We start from the raw sequence: 20506 nt of genomic DNA on the forward strand, positions 1-20506 counted from the left end.
ATTATTACAGGAAGGAATACCGATCAGGATGGTTCCAGGCAGAAGAGGAGCACTTGAACCTAAGAAGAGCACCTTACGCAGCATTTGGAAAGGGGCAGCCATTTTGTCAGCATCTGTTGTACAATTGCTTCTTTGCAAATCTGGAAACTAAAAGGCTAAAAACTAATAGTGTCTGCTAAAGTTTGCAGAAAATTTATTTTATGGAAAACCTGACCCAAACTGATATGATGCTATCTATGGTTTTCATTTATCCTACTTCATGGATTAAAAGATGGCCAACATTCTTTTTTGCTTCTATTCCCCGCCCCCATGCAGATCCAGCCTGCTCTTGTCATTGGCCTTAACTGGTAGAATGTGCTGGAAATGATTCTGTGTAGCTCTCAAGGCTGAGCCTTAAGACATCAACTTCAGGGGCTCCTGGGTAGCTCAGTGGGTTAAGCCTCTGCCTTCAGCTCAGGTCATGATCCTGGGTTCCTGGGATCAAGTCCTGCATCAGGTTCTCTGCTTGGCTGGGAGACTGCTTCCTCCTCTCTCTCTGCCTGCCTCTCTGCCTACTTGTGATCTTTCTCTGTCAAATAAATCAATAAAATCTTAAAAAAAAAAAAAAGACATCAACAACTTCAGCTTTTGGCCTTCTTAGAAGGCCAAGAATGTCCTAGAAGACAGTCGTCATGTAGAAGTCCAGCTACTCTAAGCCCAGCATACTGTGAGGACACCCAGTTTTCATGAAGAGAAAGACTACACAGAGGAGCACTGAAGTGCCATAATGGAAGCCAACAGAACATCAGTGAAGCCTCTTCGGACTCTCAGGCCTGTCCAGCCGCAGCTGAAAGCTGCTGCATGAATGACTCCAAGCAACACCACATGGAGCAGAAGAAACTGTCAGCGGAACCCTGCCCAAATTCCTGACCCACAGATTCAGGAGCAAATAAGATGGTTATTTTACACCACTCACGTTTGGGGAGTGTTTATTACATTGCCATAGATAACCCAAACACACACTTATGTCATATATACATATATTTTATTGCAGAACATGACTGCGTTGGACAAAAGTGCCACTCTAGACCTCACTGAGGGTGTTATGTAGTATATATGGTCTGTGTATATTTTACCTTTTTAAATTAAAAAAAAAAAAAAATCTGAATTTTGAAATCCACGTGGGCCCAAGGGTTTTGTTTTTGTTTTTGTTTTTTGAGAAGAATTGTCCTTTGTATTACAAAAATAGAGTTGTCTAGACTTCCTTCCTGTCTTCCTGCATTCCCTAAATGTCGTGCATGATGCCATAGTTTTTCCCAGCCACTTCGTATGTGCACCCCTGAACTCCCCAGCTGCACGGCCAGGTTCTTTAAAGCAGAAGTTCTCAAACCTAAGTGTATATGGAGCCCCTTGGAGGGCCTGTTCAAACACAGCTTCCTGGGCTGTCCTCAAGAGTTTCTGCCTCAGTGGATCTAGGGTGGGGCTCGAGAACTTGTATTTCTGACAGATTCCTAGGGTGAGAGAACCATTGCTCTAGGGAAGAGTGCCATTATTTCAATTTTTGTTGTATTTACCTACCAGCGCAAGGGGCTTAGTAAATGCTCATGGATGGAATTTCTCCAAATCCTCATGTTTATAATGCTGTTGAGGCCTTAACTTTTACTCCCTGAGGTGATCCTGACTAGACCCTAGACTTACAAAGAATCGAACTCCCCGTTTTATTAGATACAGTTTTGCCTTCTTCTCCCCTGACAGGACATGGTGAATAAAAGGTCCCTTCTGACCTCTTTTTTGATCTGTCTTGCAGCTGATCAGAGGGAAGGCCTTTCCAGTGACCTGGAAGCAGCCCTTTGTGACTAAATTACTATTCCTTTCCTTTTGGTGGTTTCCCAATAAAACTCGTTTCTTGCCAGCCTTTTACAAAAGAGAGGGAGGGACCACCCAGAAGATCCCCTTTCTGGCAAGAGGACCAGTCTCTCAGAGCCTGCATTTTACAGGTGGCCCCACTGAGGCCGAAAGGGGTGGAGCCATTGGCTCGTGGTCACACAGGTGAAAAATGGAAGTTCCCTGTTGGAGCTCAGGTCTAACTTGACCCTGTAACAAGCTGTCTCACTCACCGGCACCCTCATCCCCTCCCCCATCCCAGAAAAGCATAGCCCGTTGGTCATAAACTTCGCTTTGCATAATCCACACCTTTCGAGCTTTCCTTCCGAGTACCACGGGATGGTCGCACTGATTCATCTCCACCAGTGACGCCGAATCACTCCCCCGTCCCGTCTCCCGGCCAGGCGCCGTCACTCAGACTCCACGAATCCCAGATAGAGCCAGTGCGAGCGCCTGTAAGAGTCTCGCCCTCGAAGCCCAGCGATTAAGTCGGTTCCTCAAATTGTTCCCAACCGGAGGGGCAGGAAACAACGCCCGCCCTCGGTGGCGGCCGCAGAGGGAGGGGGAGAAGCTCTGGCCGGCTCCTGGGCAGTCCTGGCGGCCTCCCATCGATCTCCGGTCTAAGGTCCGGCCAGGTCAGAGTTCCGGCCGTTCTTTCTCCCATTCGAGTCACACCCCCACCCCCGACCCCGGGACCCCCGGCCTCTGTTATCGCGGAGCGGGCGGACTCCTGGGGCCGCGGAGCCCCCAGAGTTCGCGCTTTCCCGGGGGCCTCGCAGCCCTGGCCCAGCCGCCAGGTGGAAGGAGACAGGTCAGCGGAGCCGCCCGCGCGAGAAGGCGGGGCCTGGCGGAGGCTGCGCGGGCGGGCTGCGGCAGGCGCCCGGGACCCTCGCGCCCCCTCCTCCGCGCTGCCCGCCGGGCAGCCAGCCCCGTGACCCCCACCGCCAACCAGCGCCCTCTCTGCCGCACGGCCCCCGGCAACAGGTGAAGAGGCCGCCGGCCCGCGGCGCCTCCCCGGGGCGGTCCTTCTCCCGCCCGCCTCGCGCCCGCCCCTCTCCACGCCCCCTCCCCTCCTCCCGGCCTCAGCCGCCTAGCTCGGCCGGCCGGCGGTCTCCCCTCGCGCGGTCTCCTCCTCCTCCTGGGCCCCAGCGCAGCCGAGAGCCCCGCGCGGAGGAGCGGGGGGCGCCGCGCACTCGTACAACACGCGCCGCGGCGGGACCGGCCCCGGGGGGCGCCCCCGGCGCGCCTCCCTCCCCGAGCCCGCCGCGCTCCCCTCCCCCCCGCCGGTGTCCCCAGGACTCCGGGCCGCGCGTCCAGCCCCAGACGCGCGGGGGGTCCCCGAGGAGGGGCCAGCCCGGCCTTGGCGCGGCGATGGAGGAGCCGCAGCGCGCGCGCTCGCATACCGTCACCACCACTGCCAGCTCCTTCGCCGAGAACTTCTCCACGAGCAGCAGCAGCTTCGCCTACGACCGGGAGTTCCTCCGCACTCTGCCCGGGCTCCTCATCGTGGCGGAGATCGTGAGTGCCGGGCGCGCGGGGGGGCGGGGAGGCGCTGGTGGACCCGGGCGTCGTGCCTCCGCAGATCCGCTTCCAGGGAACCCTTTTGGCTCCGTCTCGCCTCCTTCCCAGAGTGCAAAACTCAGAGACCGCGTCTCCGAGCGAGGTCCGATCACCTGGCGCTCTCTTGGGAAAGAGGGTCCTGACCCTCACCCAGGGTGTCTACTCGGGCAGAGACCCGACTCATTGGGCCCTCTAGGTGGTCCTGGCGTCCCTTGGGAGCGGAATGCTTGGGGGGCGTTGAGTTTGTGTTAATGAGTGTCACGGACACCTGATGCCTCCCTTGCCTGACCTCCACGTGGATGGCCTCCTCCCTAAAAGCAAAGCTTTCTAAAACTCGGAGCGGAGGAGACTTTTTTCTTTGCTGATTGATCTCCGTGGCAGTAAAATTGAGGTGAATGAAGAAACTTTTACTGAGTAAAATCTGAGGAGCTCAGCCCGGTTGAGGACTGGAAGGCTTCCTGCCTGGTGCAGTGCACATCCTGGTTGAGGCTCAGAACATTCCTGGACAGGAGGCCTGGCTTGTGCCTTCTCCTCTTCACAGCACATGGAGGCTGAGAGATCAAGCGATTTCTTCTGAAGTCCCAGCCAGTCCTTGTCTGGAGCCCTGTTCACAGGGCTAGTAGTGGGTACTGTTTATTGTCCTCATGGGACATGAGGGTTCCATGAGGGTCCATGGGCTGGGGCTGGGGTTCCCTCAAGACCTTTAGATGCCTTTGTGCCCTCCTGTAACCCACACAACAGCCCTACCCTGTGAAGGTGTCTTCAATTAATTCCACTTTCCATGGGAAGAAACTGAGGTGTAGAGAGGGGAAGTCAGTCCCACCTGGGGGTGGAGGGTAAGCCTGACTCTAGGGCCCTGCTCTTCACTGCAGAGGGGTGATACTGATATTTTGGCTGTCTAACCAGTCCCCTCTCCATCATATGTCACACACATTCATTTACACATTGGTGGAGTTGAAATCTAGCTTTTATGGGGTAAGAGAATGTGGGCTGTGGTGGTAAAGACATGGCAGAAGACGCAGATGCTTTCTCTGAGAAGTCCCCAACAAAACCTGTGTATATCAAGCAGTTTCCCTGCTCCTGGGAAGTCTCAGACCCCATTCCAGATCTAGGGAATGGATTTCCTAGCACCTAAAGTTTGAGAAAGGTTGGCTCAGCCCAACCCCCCGCCCCCTCCCGCAGCTGGTTCCCCCAGCTGGTACTGAGAGGACTTCAGGAGAACCAATAAAAAAGATTACGGTATTGGACTCACCTTGCAGGGCCTGGCTTATAGGAATTCAACAAATATTTGCTGTGTGAATGAAGTAGTTGGCAGGCTCCCCTGCTCCAGCAAAACAAACAAGCTGAAGTCAGAGATGGGGGCTGCTTCTCCTGTTCCATGCTTTTTCAGAAAATAGAAAAGTGAAGGACAAAATGTAAATGGCCCACAATCCCATCCCTAGAAATAACCATGAGTCATTGATATTTTGGCATATTATCTTTTTAGATTTCAATAATTTTTTTTAAGGTGGAAAAATAGGTGAGAAAAATTACTCATACCACTATAATAGTTCAATTTTTATTTTTTTAAATTTTTATTTATTTATTTTTTAAAAAGATTTTAAAATTTTTTGTTTGACAGAGAGAGACACAGCGGAAGAGGGAACACAAGCAGGGGGAGTAAGAGATGGGGAAGCAGACTTCCCATGGAGCAAGGAACCCGATGTGTGGCCCCATCCCAGGACTGTGGGATCATGACCCCGAGCAGAAGGCAGACGCCTCACGACTGAGCGACTCAGGCACCCCTAGTTTTTATTTTTGGCTATATATACACGTTTATCAGTCTTACAGGCAGAGTTTTAAGTTTGCCCCACCGTCTCCTCACTTTCAAATCTCTTAGAGCCATTAATGTTTATAATCTGTTCCTTGATTTTTTTTTTTTTTTTCCCCAGTTGTAGGTGTTATCCACTGGCTTCCCCCTGTGAGAGATGAGGCTTTAGCCCTCTCAGACCACCTTTTACCCATAACATCCCACCCCTTGTTATACATATATCCCTCCTGTCTCTCACAGTATTTTAGGTTAGACTAAGGACCAGAGTTGACCTTACAACACCGTAAATGCTGTTCACAGTTGAGCGAGAGTGGTCTGTGAGGACTTTTCCTTTCCAGCCCAATTTATTTCCCTGGAATTAGTAATTTTCTTTTGCCATTTCTTCATTCTCTAGCTGTTTAGCACTAATGCCATTTCTTCATTCTCTAGCTGTTTAGCACTAATTTTACCTTAATTGTCAAAATCTCCCATCAGGCAAGTGAGAGACATCTGGGAGTCTGTCAAAGTCATCTCACGACCGACCCTTTCTGGGAGCCTCCACCCTGGTCCCACCAGGCCTCTCACCTTGGCACAGGTGACAGCATGGGGTCTTAGCAAGACTCTGGAGATTCTTTCTCTCCCCTTCTCTTCTGGGTTGGGTCTCCTGCTTCTCCTGACCAGTATTCCTCTCTGTTTTGCCTTACAAAAACCTTTTTATTATTACTATTGTAGTTTACTGTGGGGGAACCGTACAGACTTTAGTCGTTTCCTGAGAAGGGATATATGTGTGAATAGAGATTTACATCTTTCAGAATATCTTGATTTAACTCTTACACATAATTAATAGTTTGTTTAGGTAAAGAATGTTAGATTGGAAATTGTTTTCCTTCAGCATTTTGAAAGTAGTCCTCCACTCTCTTTGAGCTGTTCTGTTTTTTGTTTTCATAAATTTTAATTATTCATCCTTTTTTTTTCTTTACCTTCTGGATCTTTTCCCCAAAAAATCTTTCAGTTCATCCTAATGTGCCTTCTTCTGAGTCCATTTTTCTTCCATTATACAGGGGACCTCATGTCTTCTCTGTCAGGAAAGCTCATGTATGTGTAAGGAGATTTTTTTAAAGTGATTTTTACCTTTCTGGTTTTTTTTTTTTCTTCTGAAACTCCATTTATCCCTTATTTTTGTTTATTCATGTATTTTCTTAGAATTTTACTCATGGGTTTGTGACATTCTGTGTTCACTTACCATGCCCTAAGCATTTCTCAGGATCTCGGATCTCTCAATGATTATAGTTTTCTGTTGTAAGGAAGTACCATATTTGATTTCCTCCGTTTTCATGTTTCGGGGTGACTGAGTGGTTCATTTGGTTGAATGTCTGCCCCTTGATTTGGGCTCTGGTCATGATCTCAGGGTTGTGGGATCAAGCCTGCACTGGGCTCTGTGCTGGGTGTGGAGTCAGCTTGGAATTCTTTCTCTCTCCCTCACTGCCCTACTCCCCACCTGCTTCACATGCCCACATGCTCCCTCTCTCTCAAAAGAAAAAGAAATAAAAGTTAAAAAAAAATCAACATGTTTCTAGGTTTTACTAGTATAGCCAGTGTTATAGCAATTTTCCTTCTTTGTCCCTCTTTCCACATTTATGCAGTGATTTTCTCAAGAGAAAGTTCTTTAAAGTACAGTTGTGTGTCAAAAAGTGCACAAAATTAAAGGTTTGTTACATATTCTGAAATTATCTTTCCACAAAATTCTGCTGGCTTAAATTATTATCAGTAGTGTGAACCTATCAAACTAAAAATACTTTTTTTTTTTTTTTAAGTTAGGAGAATTTCTAAAATAAAAATCTGAAAAATTATCTTAAATGATATATGCTTTATTGATCTAAGATATTTCTGGTTCGTGTTTTAATGTCTAAATCAGGATGTGGCTTATTGTCGATGGTTTCTTAGAGGTAAAGCAATATGGTACCACTGAGTCTTTATTGGGGGGGCGCTTGTGAGGGGAGCAGGTTTCCAACTATTGCTTTCCCCACCCTGGCATTCAGATAGACCTGTCCCGAGAAGGATGTTATTTTCTGCCTCGAAAAATAAACACCAAATACCGGGACAAAGAATTGCTAAGACTTTGGCTTCCTGCTTGAATCTGGGAGAAATGAAGTAGTAGAGAACAAAACAAAATGTTTCCCCAAATCTGTTGTCAAATTCGCTAGCCCTGGCTTTCCCACAGGAGCAAGTGGTTGTAGCTCAAACACTGGGCTGTGCCAGTGTAACATTGTGTTGAAACCAAATTGTAGTCATTTCCTTCCGTTTAAAGTTTTATAACAAGCTAGAAGCAATCCAGTACCTGACCCGTGACTTGTAGGATGCTGTGATCTTATAATAATTACGAGTACTTGAAGAATTAAAGTGGTTTGTCAGAAGCTGAGCTAATTGCACCCTTCCTGTTATTGGTGACTTCAAAATGAATTACAGCATCCGGGTAATAATGTCAGGTCACCTTTCGTATGCTTACTGTCATAAGCAGACTTGGGTGGGGAGGGATGAGTAGAATTTACCGAGAGCTGGAATGTAAATCATATTATCCTGTTGAATTCTTTAAAAAAGAAAAACTCAGTGACCATAGTTTCCAGTTCACAAAACAATACCTAGTCTTTGTAGAAAAATATAGAAAAATGCAGTTAAGAAAACCCCCCTGTAATTCTAGCTCCCATGGTGGTTGCTAATGGGCATGGTACTAGGAGAGTATAGGATTTAAAATTGAAAAAAAAAAAATTGGTTATTGTAATATTGAAGCGTCCACTGGTGTTTTGTGCCCTGGGGGTCAGGGTCACTAAATGTCCTGAAGTGCATGAGACAGTCCCCAACAACGAATTGCTTTACCATTTGCCAACAGCACCACTGTTAAAGAACGCTGAGTGAATCACTATTTAGCACTTGGAAAAAACCACTCCAGAATTGTTCAAGTGGTTATGTATCATTTATCTGTATTTTTTTTTTTTTTTTTGGATGCAGTCACAAACTATTCTTTCGTTTACTGCTATGGCCATCTGCGCTGGATATCTCCCATTTGTCCTCCAGACCCACTCCACACCCTTCCCCACTCTGTCCTCCACCCTGAAGGCTGACTTGCTTGGACAGTCTCAAGGAGCTCCCCTCTGATGTTTCACTGGATTCATCCAGAAGTGATAACCGCAGGAGGCTGGCGGTGAGAGGAGAGCAGGTTCTGGGTTTTCAGTCCCTGGGATTCCTGCCTGCTGACTCTGAGCAGGTTGACTCTCGGTGGAAGGAAGGCTGTCTGGCAACGCTGCGCACCCAGCTGTTTTCCCTGGCTCTCAGAGCCAGCCGTTTGCTCCCAGCTGCTCTCCACTGCCAGGCCCTGCACTATCACTGTGGTTTCCCTGCACCCTGCTTTATAAATAACACCTTTATTAAACTCATCTGAAAGTGCCGGGTGTCCTGCCGAGTCCTGATAAATCACCTTTCCTCATTAATTAATTTCTTATGACATTCTTAATGGCCACATAGTATTCCATAAATATTCAGGCTCCTACTCTTCAGGTTATGTTTCTTCCCTTTAAAAATGTAACAAGCTTCCTTTATGCTGATTCTTTCTGGTGGTTCTTTAATGTTTACTAAGAGTGAGTACTTAGAAGTGAATAAAAGGTCATTGAATTTTCTTTTAAGTCAATTTTGAGGTATCCAGTAAAACTCACCCTTTTTAGTGTAGAGTTCTGTGAGTTTTAGCATGTGCATTCCTAAAATGCAGCTATATGGAGATATTCAGATCCTGAAATTGACCTTTTTAACATGTACAATTTGAGAATTTTAGGATGCTCACAGAGCTGTACCACTATTTTAGAACTTATTTGTCACCTCAGAAAGAAACCCCATACCTCTTAACAGTTACTTCTATTCTCCCCTCCTTTCAGCCCTTGGTAACCACTAGTCTACTTTCTGTCTCTCTAATTTGTCTATTCTGGACATCTCAAAAAATGGCCCTATAATATGTGGTCTTTCTGTCTTGTTTCTTTTACTTAGCCTAATGCTTTCAGTGGCCATCCATGCTGTAGTACATATCAATACTCAGTTCCTTTTTTGCCAAAGAATATTCCGTTATGTATTTAATTTTGTGTATTCATCAAGTGATGTACATTTGGGTTGTTTCCACATTTTGGCTATTATGAATAATGCTGCTATGAACCTTCATGAACAAAGTATTTTTATGGACATATGTTTTCACTTGGGCAGTTACCCAGGAATGGAATGGCTGAGTCACAGGGTAACTCTTTGTTTAAGAGTTTGAAGTACTGCTAGACTTTTCAAAGTGTCTGCACTGCCCTGCAATCCAGCCAGCAATCCGAGTTCCAATTTCTCTGTATTTTCGCTAAGATTGTTTATTTTCTCTCTTTTTGATTCTGGGTATCCTACAGGGTTTGAAGTGGTATCTCATTGTGCTTTGGGTTTGTATTTCTCTAACAACTAGTGATGTTGAGCAGCTCTTCATGTATTTATTGGTCATTTGTCTATCTTCTTTGGGGAAATGTGTATTCAAATCCCTTATCGTTTAAAAAAATTATTGTTGAGTTGGAAGATCTCTTTTTACATATTCTGGATACAAGTCTTTTATCAGATATATGACTTGCAAATAATTTTCTTCCATTCTGTGAGTTGTCTTTTCACTTTATGCGATGGCGTCCTTTGAAGTGCAAAGATTCTTAATTTAGTAAAATGCAATTTATGTATGTATTTTCTTTCATGGCATATGCTTTTGATATCATATATGAGAAGACTTTCTTAATCTGAAGTCATGAAGATTTATGTTTATGTATTCTCCTTAAAGTTGTATAGTTTTGTCTTATCTTTGAGTCTGTGATGCATTTTGAGTTACTTTTATACAGTATGAAATAGGGGTCTAAGTTGATTCTTTTTCATATGGATATCTAGTTGTCCCAGCACCATTTGTTGAAAAGACTTTTTCTCCCATTGAATTGTCTTGACACCCTTTTCAAAAATCTAATGTAGTATTATAAGAGCTTATTTCTGGGTTCTCAGTTCTAGTACATTGATCTCTGTGTTCTTAATGCCAGTACCACACTGTACTGATTATTGTAGCTTTGTAGAAAGTTTTGAAGTCTGAAGTTGTGAGTGTGCCAAATTTGTTTTTCTTTTTTCAAAATTGTTTTTTGGCTATCCTGGGTCCTTTGCATTTCCTTATATATTTTTAGTATCAGTTTGTCAGTTTCTATAGAAAGGGGCAGCTGAAATTTCAATATGGATTATGTTGAATCTGTAGGTCAATTTGGGGAGTATTGCCATCTTTAACAAAATTAAATTTTCCAGTTCATAAACATGGGATGGCTTTCCATTTCATTAGGTTTTCTCTAATTTCTTTCAACATGTTTTATAGTTTTCAGCACACAGGTCTTATTTTTCTTTTGTTAAATTTATTCCTAAGTATTTTATTCTATCTGATGCTCTTGCAAACGGAATTATTTTCTTAATTTCATTTTCAGACTCTTCATTGTTAGATCATAGAAATCCAATTGAGTTTTATATCTTTGATCTTGTATCCTGCAATTTTGATGACCTCATATATTGATTCTAATAGTTTTTTTTTTTTCGTGGTTTGGCATATGTGTTTTTAAGACTTTTGATTCTGCTGCCAAGTTTTACAGAGTTTATACCAATTTACATTTCCTCTAGTGGTATTTCAGTGTGTAACAGGGTTTGTTTCTACAAATACTCAAACTTTGTTTTAATATTTGCCAGCTCTGTTAGAGTGGGAGATACTCAAAATAAAAAAAACTAGTTTGGCATAGACAACACTAGTCAGAAAGAACATCAGCTAATATTTAGGGGAACCCTGGACATGTGAAAAAGAACAAATTGTTTTTATTTGCATTTCTCTGATTATTAAAGTTGAATATTTTAAATATGCTCATTAGCCATTTATTTCTTCTCTTGATAACTAGTAATTTTTTCCTCTTCATTTAAAACATGGGCTCTTTCTTTCTTTAAGAAAATGTTTAAAAGATATAAAAGAGAGAGAGAAAGCTTAAATGAAAATTACCTCCCAGGAGAGAGATAAGATTGGTATGGGGAATGTGTTTGAATGGGTTGTTTGCTTTGTAGCTGCTTATCTTTTTATAGGTTTACATTTTTCTATAACAAGGATATATTTATGAGTTAATGGAATTAAAGAAGCCTACAGCAAAGTAATAAGTGCTCACTGTAAAGGTAAATTTCATATCATTTATATATAGAATGAAAACTGAAAGTCTCTGCTAACATACGTCCTTCATTCCATCCCTCATCTACCCGTCTGCTTAGATGTGCTTACCATTCACATTTTTCCCAGACCTTTCTCGTATGTACATGCGAACATACAGTATGCTGCACATACATGAATGAGTATATTACATACATTCTGCAACTGCTTCATCATTTAATAATATCTTAATATTTTTCTATGTTCTTCTTTGTTGATTTATAAGTTTCCTATATACTAAGGGTTATTAATTTTCCTCTGTCACTTGTTAATAGCATCAGTCATGCCATTTTCACTAAAATAATTTTCTGATTTGCACCGTCTAAACTGTTATCTTTGAATCACCTGGCTGGCTCATTTGGTTAAGTGTTGGACTCATGATTTCTGCTCAGGTCATGATCTCAGGGTCATGAGAGCACGCTCTGCACTGGGCTTATTGCTCAGGGCGGAGTCTGCTTGAGTTCTCTCCCTCTCTCTCAGCCCCTCCCTCTGCTTGCATGTTCTCTAAATAAATAAATAAATAGAATCTTTAAGCCTGTTATCTTTATTTAGCCTTCTAGGGTTTGCTTTGCTTAAACATGGCTTCCCTACCCCCAGGATTATGCAGATATTTGAAGGAAATATAGGATAATTTTTTTTAGTGTTAAAAGTATTTACTGTCTTAAGCCATAAGTTCCTTTTGTATGTTTAAGAATGTGATTTCAGGGCGCCTGGGTGGCTCAGTGGGTTAAGCCGCTGCCTTCGGCTCAGGTCATGATCTCAGGGTCCTGGGATCCAGTCCCGTATCGGGCTCTCTGCTCAGCAGGGAGCCTGCTTCCCTCTCTCTCTCTCTTTCTCTCTCTGCCTGCCTCTCCATCTGCTTGTGATATCTCTCTGAAATAAATAAATAAACTCTTAAAAAAAAAGAATGTGATTTCACTTTTTTCCTCAAATGGATATGTAGTTGTCTCACCATTAATCATATCATATCCCCATATATGTGTAACTATTTCTTGACCCTAATCTGTTCTATTCCTGAGTTAACTTTATAACCTTTTAATTACTGTAGCTTCATCGTGAATTTTAATATTCAGGAGAGTAAGTCTTACAGACTTGTATTTCTTTGCTGTTCTTGTATATTTACACTAAGTGATTTTCAGAATCAGCGTTCCTTAAACCCCTTTACAACTTTGATTGAGTTGTATTAAATTTATAAATTAACTTGATAATTCAATAATGTATAAATTAATATAATTAATATTATAAATTGATATATTGAATCTTACAATCTAGGGATATTGTACCCTTCTATTTATATGGGTCAGTTTATGCTCTTGAAGTCCTAAGTTTTTTCCAGATGAATCTAATATTTTTTTTTAAGATTTTATTTATTTATTCAAGAGATAGAGTGATCAAAGGAAAGCATGAGTTGGGGGAAGGGCAGAAGGAGAGGGACAAACAGATTCCCCACTGAGCAGGGAGACCAACACTCGGGACTCAATCCCAGGACCTTGGGATCATGACCTCAGTGGAAGGCAGACGCCTAATCAACTGAGAGACGCAGGCACCCTTTATGTATTTCTTACTAGAATTAGGAATTCTCAATTTTGATAAGGGATATTTATAAAAATTAATGGGATTTATCAATTTCTAATTATTTGTGGTTTATAAGGAAGCTATTATTTTTCTTATTTCTATCTTGTGTTTAGCTATCATATTTACATTACTAGTTTTAACAGTTTTATTTCTTTTATAAGTAAATTATAGTACTGTCTGTGAATGAGGATTGTTTTCTATTTTTGCTTTTTAAAGATTTTATTTATTTATTAGATAGAGAACATGAGAGAGAGAGCACAAGAAGGGGAGGGGGCAAAGGGAGAAGCAGACTCACTGCTGAATGAGGAGCCCAATGTGAGGCTCAGTCCCAGGACCCCAGGATCATGACCTGAGCCAAAGGCAGATGCTTAACCAACTGAGCCATCCAGGCACCTTAGATTGTTTTCTTTTCCTTTTTATATTTATACTTTTTCTTTTTTCCATTATTGTGTATGTTGGGACTACCAGTATAATGTTGAATGATTGGGATGGTATGAGTGTCCTTGGCTGGCTCATAACTTTAGTTGGGCGCTTTCCAATGTATCAATGATAGTACAGGTTTAACTATAGGTTCTGGTAGATATTCTTTATTGAGTTAAAGAAGGGAAGTTTAACTTGTACTTTGAATCAAAAACTATTGTTGAATTTAGAAGATAGGATTTGGGGGGAGGAGTGTTTGTCAGTGTGATCACCAGAATTTTATTTTCCTTAATTCGCTAATGGAGTGAGTTATATTAGGAAATCCAACATGGAATCATTCTTGAGATCTTGGAATAAATCTCTACTTTGTTATAATATATTCTTTTAATATTCTATTTTAAAACTTTTTTTACTCTTTAATTTTATTTGTTAATATTCTATCTGATTGTTTCTACACTCATGTAAGACCAGCCTCTTTTTTTTTTTTTAAAAGATTTTATTTATTTATTTGAGAGAGAGACAGTGAGAGAGAGCATGAGTGAGGAGAAGGGCAGAGAGAGAAGCAGACTCCCCGTGGAGCTGGGAGCTGGATGCGGGACTCGATCCCGGGACTCCGGGATCATGACCTGAGCCGAAGGCAGTCGTCCAACCAACTGAGCCACCCAGGCGTCCCAAGACCAGCCTCTTTGATTCATTTGCTGTGATCCATTTTGTTTGATTTTAATATTGCCATACAAGCTTTCTGGCTAACGTTTATCTGTTATGTTCTTGTCCCTTTATTTTGAATTGAAGTGAGAGTCACAAAAGATAAAATTAACTATTTAAGTTTTTATTTTAATTCCAGTTAACATACAGTGTTATATTAGTTTCAGGTGTACAATGTAGTGATTCAGCAATTTCACATATTGCCTAGTACCCATCAGAGTAAGTGCCTGCCCCAAGCCCCATCATCCACTTCACCCATCCTGTCACCCCCTTCCCTTCTGGTGACCATGAATTTGTTCTCTCTAGTTAAGAGTCTTTTTCTTATTTTGTCTCATGCTCTCTTTTTTCCCCCCTTTGCTTGTTTGTTTTACTTCTCAAATTCCACATATGGCTGAAATAAAATTGAGTATTTTAAAGTGAACAATTGAATGGCATTTAGCACATTCACAGTGTTATACAATCACCACTTCTGTGTAGTTCCAAAACATTTAATCTTCCCAAAAGGAAATCCTCCCTTTATTTTTCACTTTTTTCTTCTTATTATAAGTACATCTTCTATACCCATCGTATAACTAAATTTTATTTATACACCCAGTCTGAGAACTTGTTTTCCACATGGAAATGTTATCACATTTACATTTATTGTGATAACTTACTTAGTATTTTTAGTTTTCCTTATTTTTTCCTCTAATGAACGAAATTATAAATTCTGTTTTGTTTAGAGTTTAGTTTTTAAGTTTTCCTTAAAGTACCTAAACATATCTTTCTTTTTCTTTTTTTTTTTTAAAGATTTTATTTATTTATTTGACAGAGAGAGATCACAAGTAAGCAGAGAGGAAGGCAGAGAGAGAGAGAGGAGGAAGCAGACTCCCTGCTGAGCAGAGAGCCCGATGCGGGACTCGATCCCAGGACCCTGAGATCATGACCTGAGCCGAAGGCAGCGGCTTAACCCACCAAGCCACCCAGGCGCCCTAAACATATCTTTCTAACCACCCAGAAAATTAAGATGTTTAACCTCAAAACCATTAAAAAAACAATACTGTCCTCCTTATTTATTCGTTTTTTTTTTTTAAGATTTTATTTATTTATTTGACAGAGATCACAAGTAGGCAGAGTGGCAGGCAGAGAGAGAGGGAAGCAGGCTTCCCGCTGAGCAGAGAGGGGCTCAATCCCAGGACCCTGGGATCATGACCTGAGCTGAAGGCAGAGGCTTTAACCCACTGAGCTACCCAGATGCCCCTTAGGAATTGTTTCTTGCTGGTTGTCTGAAGCTTCCTGCCGATATCACTGAACAACTATTTAAACTTAACAAGTTTAGATTTTTTTCACTCTTTTGTCAATTTTTTGTGTCATTTACTTTCTAATTTTTCAATTTCCAGATAACTCCTTGAGTAATTGTTTTAGTAAGTGGGAAGATGGTAAACGTTTTAAATTATTGCACATCAAAAAACATTTTTCTTTTATCTTCATACTTGAATAATAATTCAGTATAAAATTATAGGTCTTAACACTTCTTTTCGTTAATTCTTTGAAGACCTTTCATTGTCTTCAAGCATCTAGTACTGTTAATAAGAGACCTGGTGGTCTGGTAGACCCTAGACAGGCCATGAAGTTTAGTCCCTCCCAGGCCTTGTCCATTCATGATTGTGCATTCCCACAGACTTCATTGCAGCACAGCCTTGCATGAAGTGACTTGCACATTGCAGGAAAATGTAGAAAGATGGCATTGGTGGTATGGCAAGAACTTGGGGGTGGAATGTTTCATTGGGGTGAAATGGTTTGTGAAAGGTCATTTTGCGGCCATATCTGGTAATTATAGTAGGCCTTCAGATTGTTATGGTTGGGAATTAAAGATTGTTAAACCCTCACTTGGAGTTTCCTGAGTCCTGATGGCTTCTCTCCCTGGGCAGACAGAATGCTGTTGCCCCAACCTGGGATGGATGGAGAGGACTTGAAGGTCCTTTCTCAGGGTGGTTCTAGACTGATGGCCCCTGGTGATCCCTGCTGAGACTATGTCCTTTGCATCTCTTGCAGAATAGAACCTTTGTAATATTTAAGTCAGAGAGCTTGTTTGTCCTAGGTTATAAACCCACTTCTCGGTGGGAATAATGTTCGTATTTCCTTTTAAACAACCAAATGGTGTTTTTAAAAAATCTCCTTAGAAGCTTTTGGAATTTTCTCCCTATGTTTATAAATCTGTAGAGACCATATACTTTACCACTGTGTGTCTAGAAAAGCATTCCTTATTTATCAGCCTTCATGGGACCCTATATAAATAATAATGAAATCTCTCTTCAGCACAGAGAACTTTTTTCTATTTCCTGCATCTGTTCCATTTCCTCCCCCAAAACTCTTTATTCAATCCAGAAGTTCCAGGAGAGATTAAACTGTCTTCAGTATCTCCTTGCTTCACCCCCCTCTCCCCGCCTCACCCAAACTTTCCTTCTCTTTGTTCTTTTGCAGAGTTTTGGGAAATAACAGTTCCAGCCCCAATTCAGATTTTCTGTGGAGTATGGTTTTTTGGGCTTTGATATTTTTAATTCACAACAGTTTATCATTCTTTTTCATTTGTAGCCTGATCATTTCTTTTTTTTTTTTTTTTAATTGAATTATTTTAGGACCCTTTGGTGTTTTTACACTTCATTTGCAGAGAGACCTTGTCTGCTTGTTGAATCTGTTGGCTCCTTCTCTGGCTGATTTCCTCAGTCATTTGGTGATTCATATTTGTCGGTTTGTAATTGTAGATGAGATGGCTGGAGAGTGTTTGCTTAGTGTGAGTGAGAATCCTGTGCCTCTGGCAGTGAACATGGGTTTTCATCACATGACCTAGACCTAGTGGGTTTTGTTTTGTTTTGTTTTGTTTCCAGAGGAAGAGACATATTAATCCGGTGAAGGGGGGACATTAAGGAACAGTGTACCCGTGTGGACTTTTCTATGAGGTGTGCACATAGCTTCCTGAAGGATCTGGCTGTCTTGAAGCTTTGTCTTGGGGGCTATTTCCAGAAGTAACTGCTGGAGGGAATCGGGGAGATGATGATTAACTTGGCAGCTTCTAAGCCTTCAAATTCATACTTAGCAGATTACTCTTGGCTTATTCCTTCTCCCACTTCTGTTGTTAACTCTAGTCTGGATTTTTCTGAGGGTCTGTTTGGAAGCTCACCTTTTTTTGATAGGTCCTCAATTTTCCTTTCTAGAGCTATAGGTTAGAAACTGCATGTTTGTCATTAGTTTGTTCCCACGTCCCTCCCAGGGATCCCTCACTACTCTAGGCACTGCTGCTGCTCTATCCAGCTTTTCAGCACTACCCTGTACTTTTTTTTTTTTTTTTTTCCAGATTTTATTTATTTATTTGACAGAAAGAGATAGAACGTATGCACAAGCAGGGAAGCAGCAGGCAAAGGTAGAGAGAGAAGCCAGGGTCCTCACTGAGCAGGGAGCCCCCATGTGGGCCTCAATCCTGCTGGGATCGTGACCTGAGCTGAAGGCAGAGGCTTAGCTAACTGAGCCACCCAGGTGCCCCTGCACTACTCTGTGTTTTGAAATTACTTGGGGGTTTTGTTTGTTTGTTTGTTTGTTTGTTTTTTAGTTATTTCAGTGGGATATAGGGAGGATGAAGAGGTAAGCGTGCAGGTCTGGTCAGCTACTTTGAAAGAGAAGTTCAGCTGTTTTGTTACTTAGAGGTATTTTTGATGTACAGAAGGAATATTGACCTTCTTTCTGTATTGCAAATTTTTTTCTGCCCTATCACACCATAATTTTATTTATGTTGATTTTATTTACAAAATCCAAAGTTTATCTTTGATTTATTTCATTTTGACCCCACGTTTGCCATCATGCTTTGAAGTTTGTACCTCACTAACAAAACCCAAATACATTGTATTTAACTTTTTTAAGACTTTTTGATGTTTAATCTTCATATTGAAATTTACTGTAGTAGAAGGTATAAATTTGAGCTCTAACTTTGTTTTCAAATGTCTGTTCAGTTGTCCCAGCATGATCTATTGACAACTCTATTCTTCCTTCACTAATCTGGGTTGCTTCTTTGTTTTTTTTTTTTTTTTTTTTTAAAGATTTTATTTATTTATTTGAGAGAGAGACAGGGAGAGAGAGCATGAGTGAGGAGAAGGGCAGAGAGAGAAGCAGACTCCCTGTGGAGCTGGGAGCCCGATGCGGGACTCGATCCCGGGACTCCGAGATCATGACCTAAGCCGAAGGCAGTTGTCCAACCAACTGAGCCACCCAGGCGTCCCTGGGTTGCTTCTTTGTTTCACTTAACTAATTCTTGTATCTTCTTACCTTCAACTCTGTACTTTCCACTCTATTCCAGTCTCTGTTCCCATTTTTTACCATCTGTAGTTCTAGGATAACATTTTAACATCTGCTAGGGTAAACCACCTCAGATATAACTTTCAGAATTTTTTTTAAAGCCCTGCACTGCTGTGTCCCCTCTCTCTTGTCAAACTGTATTGCACTTTGATTAAATTTTTATATAATGCATAGATTAATTTTGGGACAAAGGATTTACCTTAGTTCCTACAAAGACGACTTCTCAACCATTCCCTTGTCTTCAGTGATGTGTTAGGATTGATTGTCACGTTCTTCAAGGTATTTTCCAGTGTAAGTTAATAATGCATCTCTTATGTATTCAGTCATCAGGTATGTGAATATTTATTGTGTGCCAGAATCTGTATCTGGCATTTAGAATGTGGTGGTAAATAGCACCTTTCTATTTTTATTATAACAAATGATCAGTAATAGGATGTAAGACATAAAAAGAAAATACGCTTAGGGAGGTACTGAAGGAGAGTTTAAAGCTTCAAATTTTCAAGTTTGAGCTGAAATTCAAAAGGCATTTATTCCTTGTAGGCCTTTGGTCCATTATTCATCTCAAAATCTAAAATATAAAAGATGCAAATTATAGTTTGTTTTTTTTGCTAAGATTTGTGACTAGAACTATTCCCAGGAAGGTAGCAGTACTTTTCGTTAGATGAGTATTTTACTATTAATTCCTCTCTCTCTCTCTTACTTTCTTTTAGATTTATTTACTTGTTTGTGGGGAGAGGGGCAAGGGGAGAAGGGGGAGAGAGAATCTCAAGCAGACTCACGACTGAACACAGAACCAGCCATGGGGCTCAATCTCACGACCATGAGATCACAACCTGAGCTGAAATCAAGAGTCAGATGCTTGGGGCGCCTGGGTGGCTCAATGGGTTAAGCCGCTGCCTTCAGCTCGGGTCATGATCTCAGGGTCCTGGGATCGAGCCCCGCATCGGGCTCTGTGCTCAGCAGGGAGCCTGCTTCCTCCTCTCTCTCTCTCTGCCTGCCTCTCTGCCTACTTGTGATCTCTCTCTGTCGAATAAATAAATAAAATCTTTAAAAAAAAAAAAAAGAGTCAGATGCTTAACCAACTGAGCCATCCAAGCACCCCACCATTAATTTTCATTAAAAAAATTTTTTTTAAGATTTTATTCATTTGAGAGAGAGAGAGTGAGAGAGCACGAACGAAGTGGAGGGGCAGAGGGAGTGGGAGAGGCAGATTCCGTGCTGAGCAGAGCCCAATGAGGGGCTCCATCCTAGGACCCTGAGATCATGACCTGAGCTCAAGGCAGACACTTAACTGACTGAGTCACCAGGCGCCCCATCAGTAATTTTCATTTAAAATGAAATGAATTTTGGGGCACCTGGGTCGCTTAGTGGGTTAAAGCCTCTGCCTTCAGCTCAGGTCATGATCCCAGGGTCCTGGGATCGAGCCCCACATGGATCGCGCTCTCTGATCAGCAGGGAGCCTGCTTCCTCCTCTCTCTCTCTCTCTCTGCCTGCCTTGCTACCTACTTGAGATCTCTGTGTGTCAAATAAATAAATAAAATCTTAAAAACAAAAGCAAAGACAAAAAATCCTATAGGCTGTCTATGGTGACATTTAAATGTCCATATTTCCATCTGAATTATTAAATGCTTAGCTGGTTGATAGAAACAAGCCTTCTAGGTATTCCTTGCTTTTTTCTATTTCTTAGAAGGGCTGGTGATGGGAGCGCCTGGGTGGCTCAGTGGGTTAAGCCTCTGCCTTCAGATCAGGTCATGATTCCAGGGTCCTTGGATCGAGCCCCGCATCCAGCTCTCTGCTCAGCAGGGAGCCTGCTTCCCCCTCTCGCTCTCTGCCTGCCTCTCTGCCTACTTGTGATCTCTGTCTGTTAAATGAATAAAATCTTTAAAAAAAAAATAAAATAAAATGAATTTTCACTCTTATTATCTCAATTGATATTAAGCCAGTCCAAGTTTTGGGGAATCCTCTTACCTTTACTTTCTAGTTGAGCATTGATTTGAGGAAACGGT

The 20506-nt window shown here is 42.0% G+C and overlaps 1 protein-coding gene across 1 annotated transcript in view; it reads left to right on the top strand.

Moving 5' to 3' along the window:
• The first annotated feature begins 2712 nt into the window (after nt 1-2712).
• CMTM8 (CKLF like MARVEL transmembrane domain containing 8) overlaps nt 2713-20506 on the top strand; it is a 106506-nt gene continuing 88712 nt past the window's right edge. Inside the window, exon 1 of the mRNA XM_082724274.1 lies at nt 2713-3381. Coding sequence (XP_082580400.1) covers nt 3235-3381 — 147 coding nt within the window. The 5' untranslated portion in view covers nt 2713-3234. The remainder of the gene's footprint in view (nt 3382-20506) is intronic.

Source organism: Mustela nivalis, assembly GCF_964662115.1.
Source record: "Mustela nivalis genome assembly, chromosome: 1".
In the NCBI taxonomy this organism is placed as follows: domain Eukaryota; kingdom Metazoa; phylum Chordata; class Mammalia; order Carnivora; family Mustelidae; genus Mustela; species Mustela nivalis.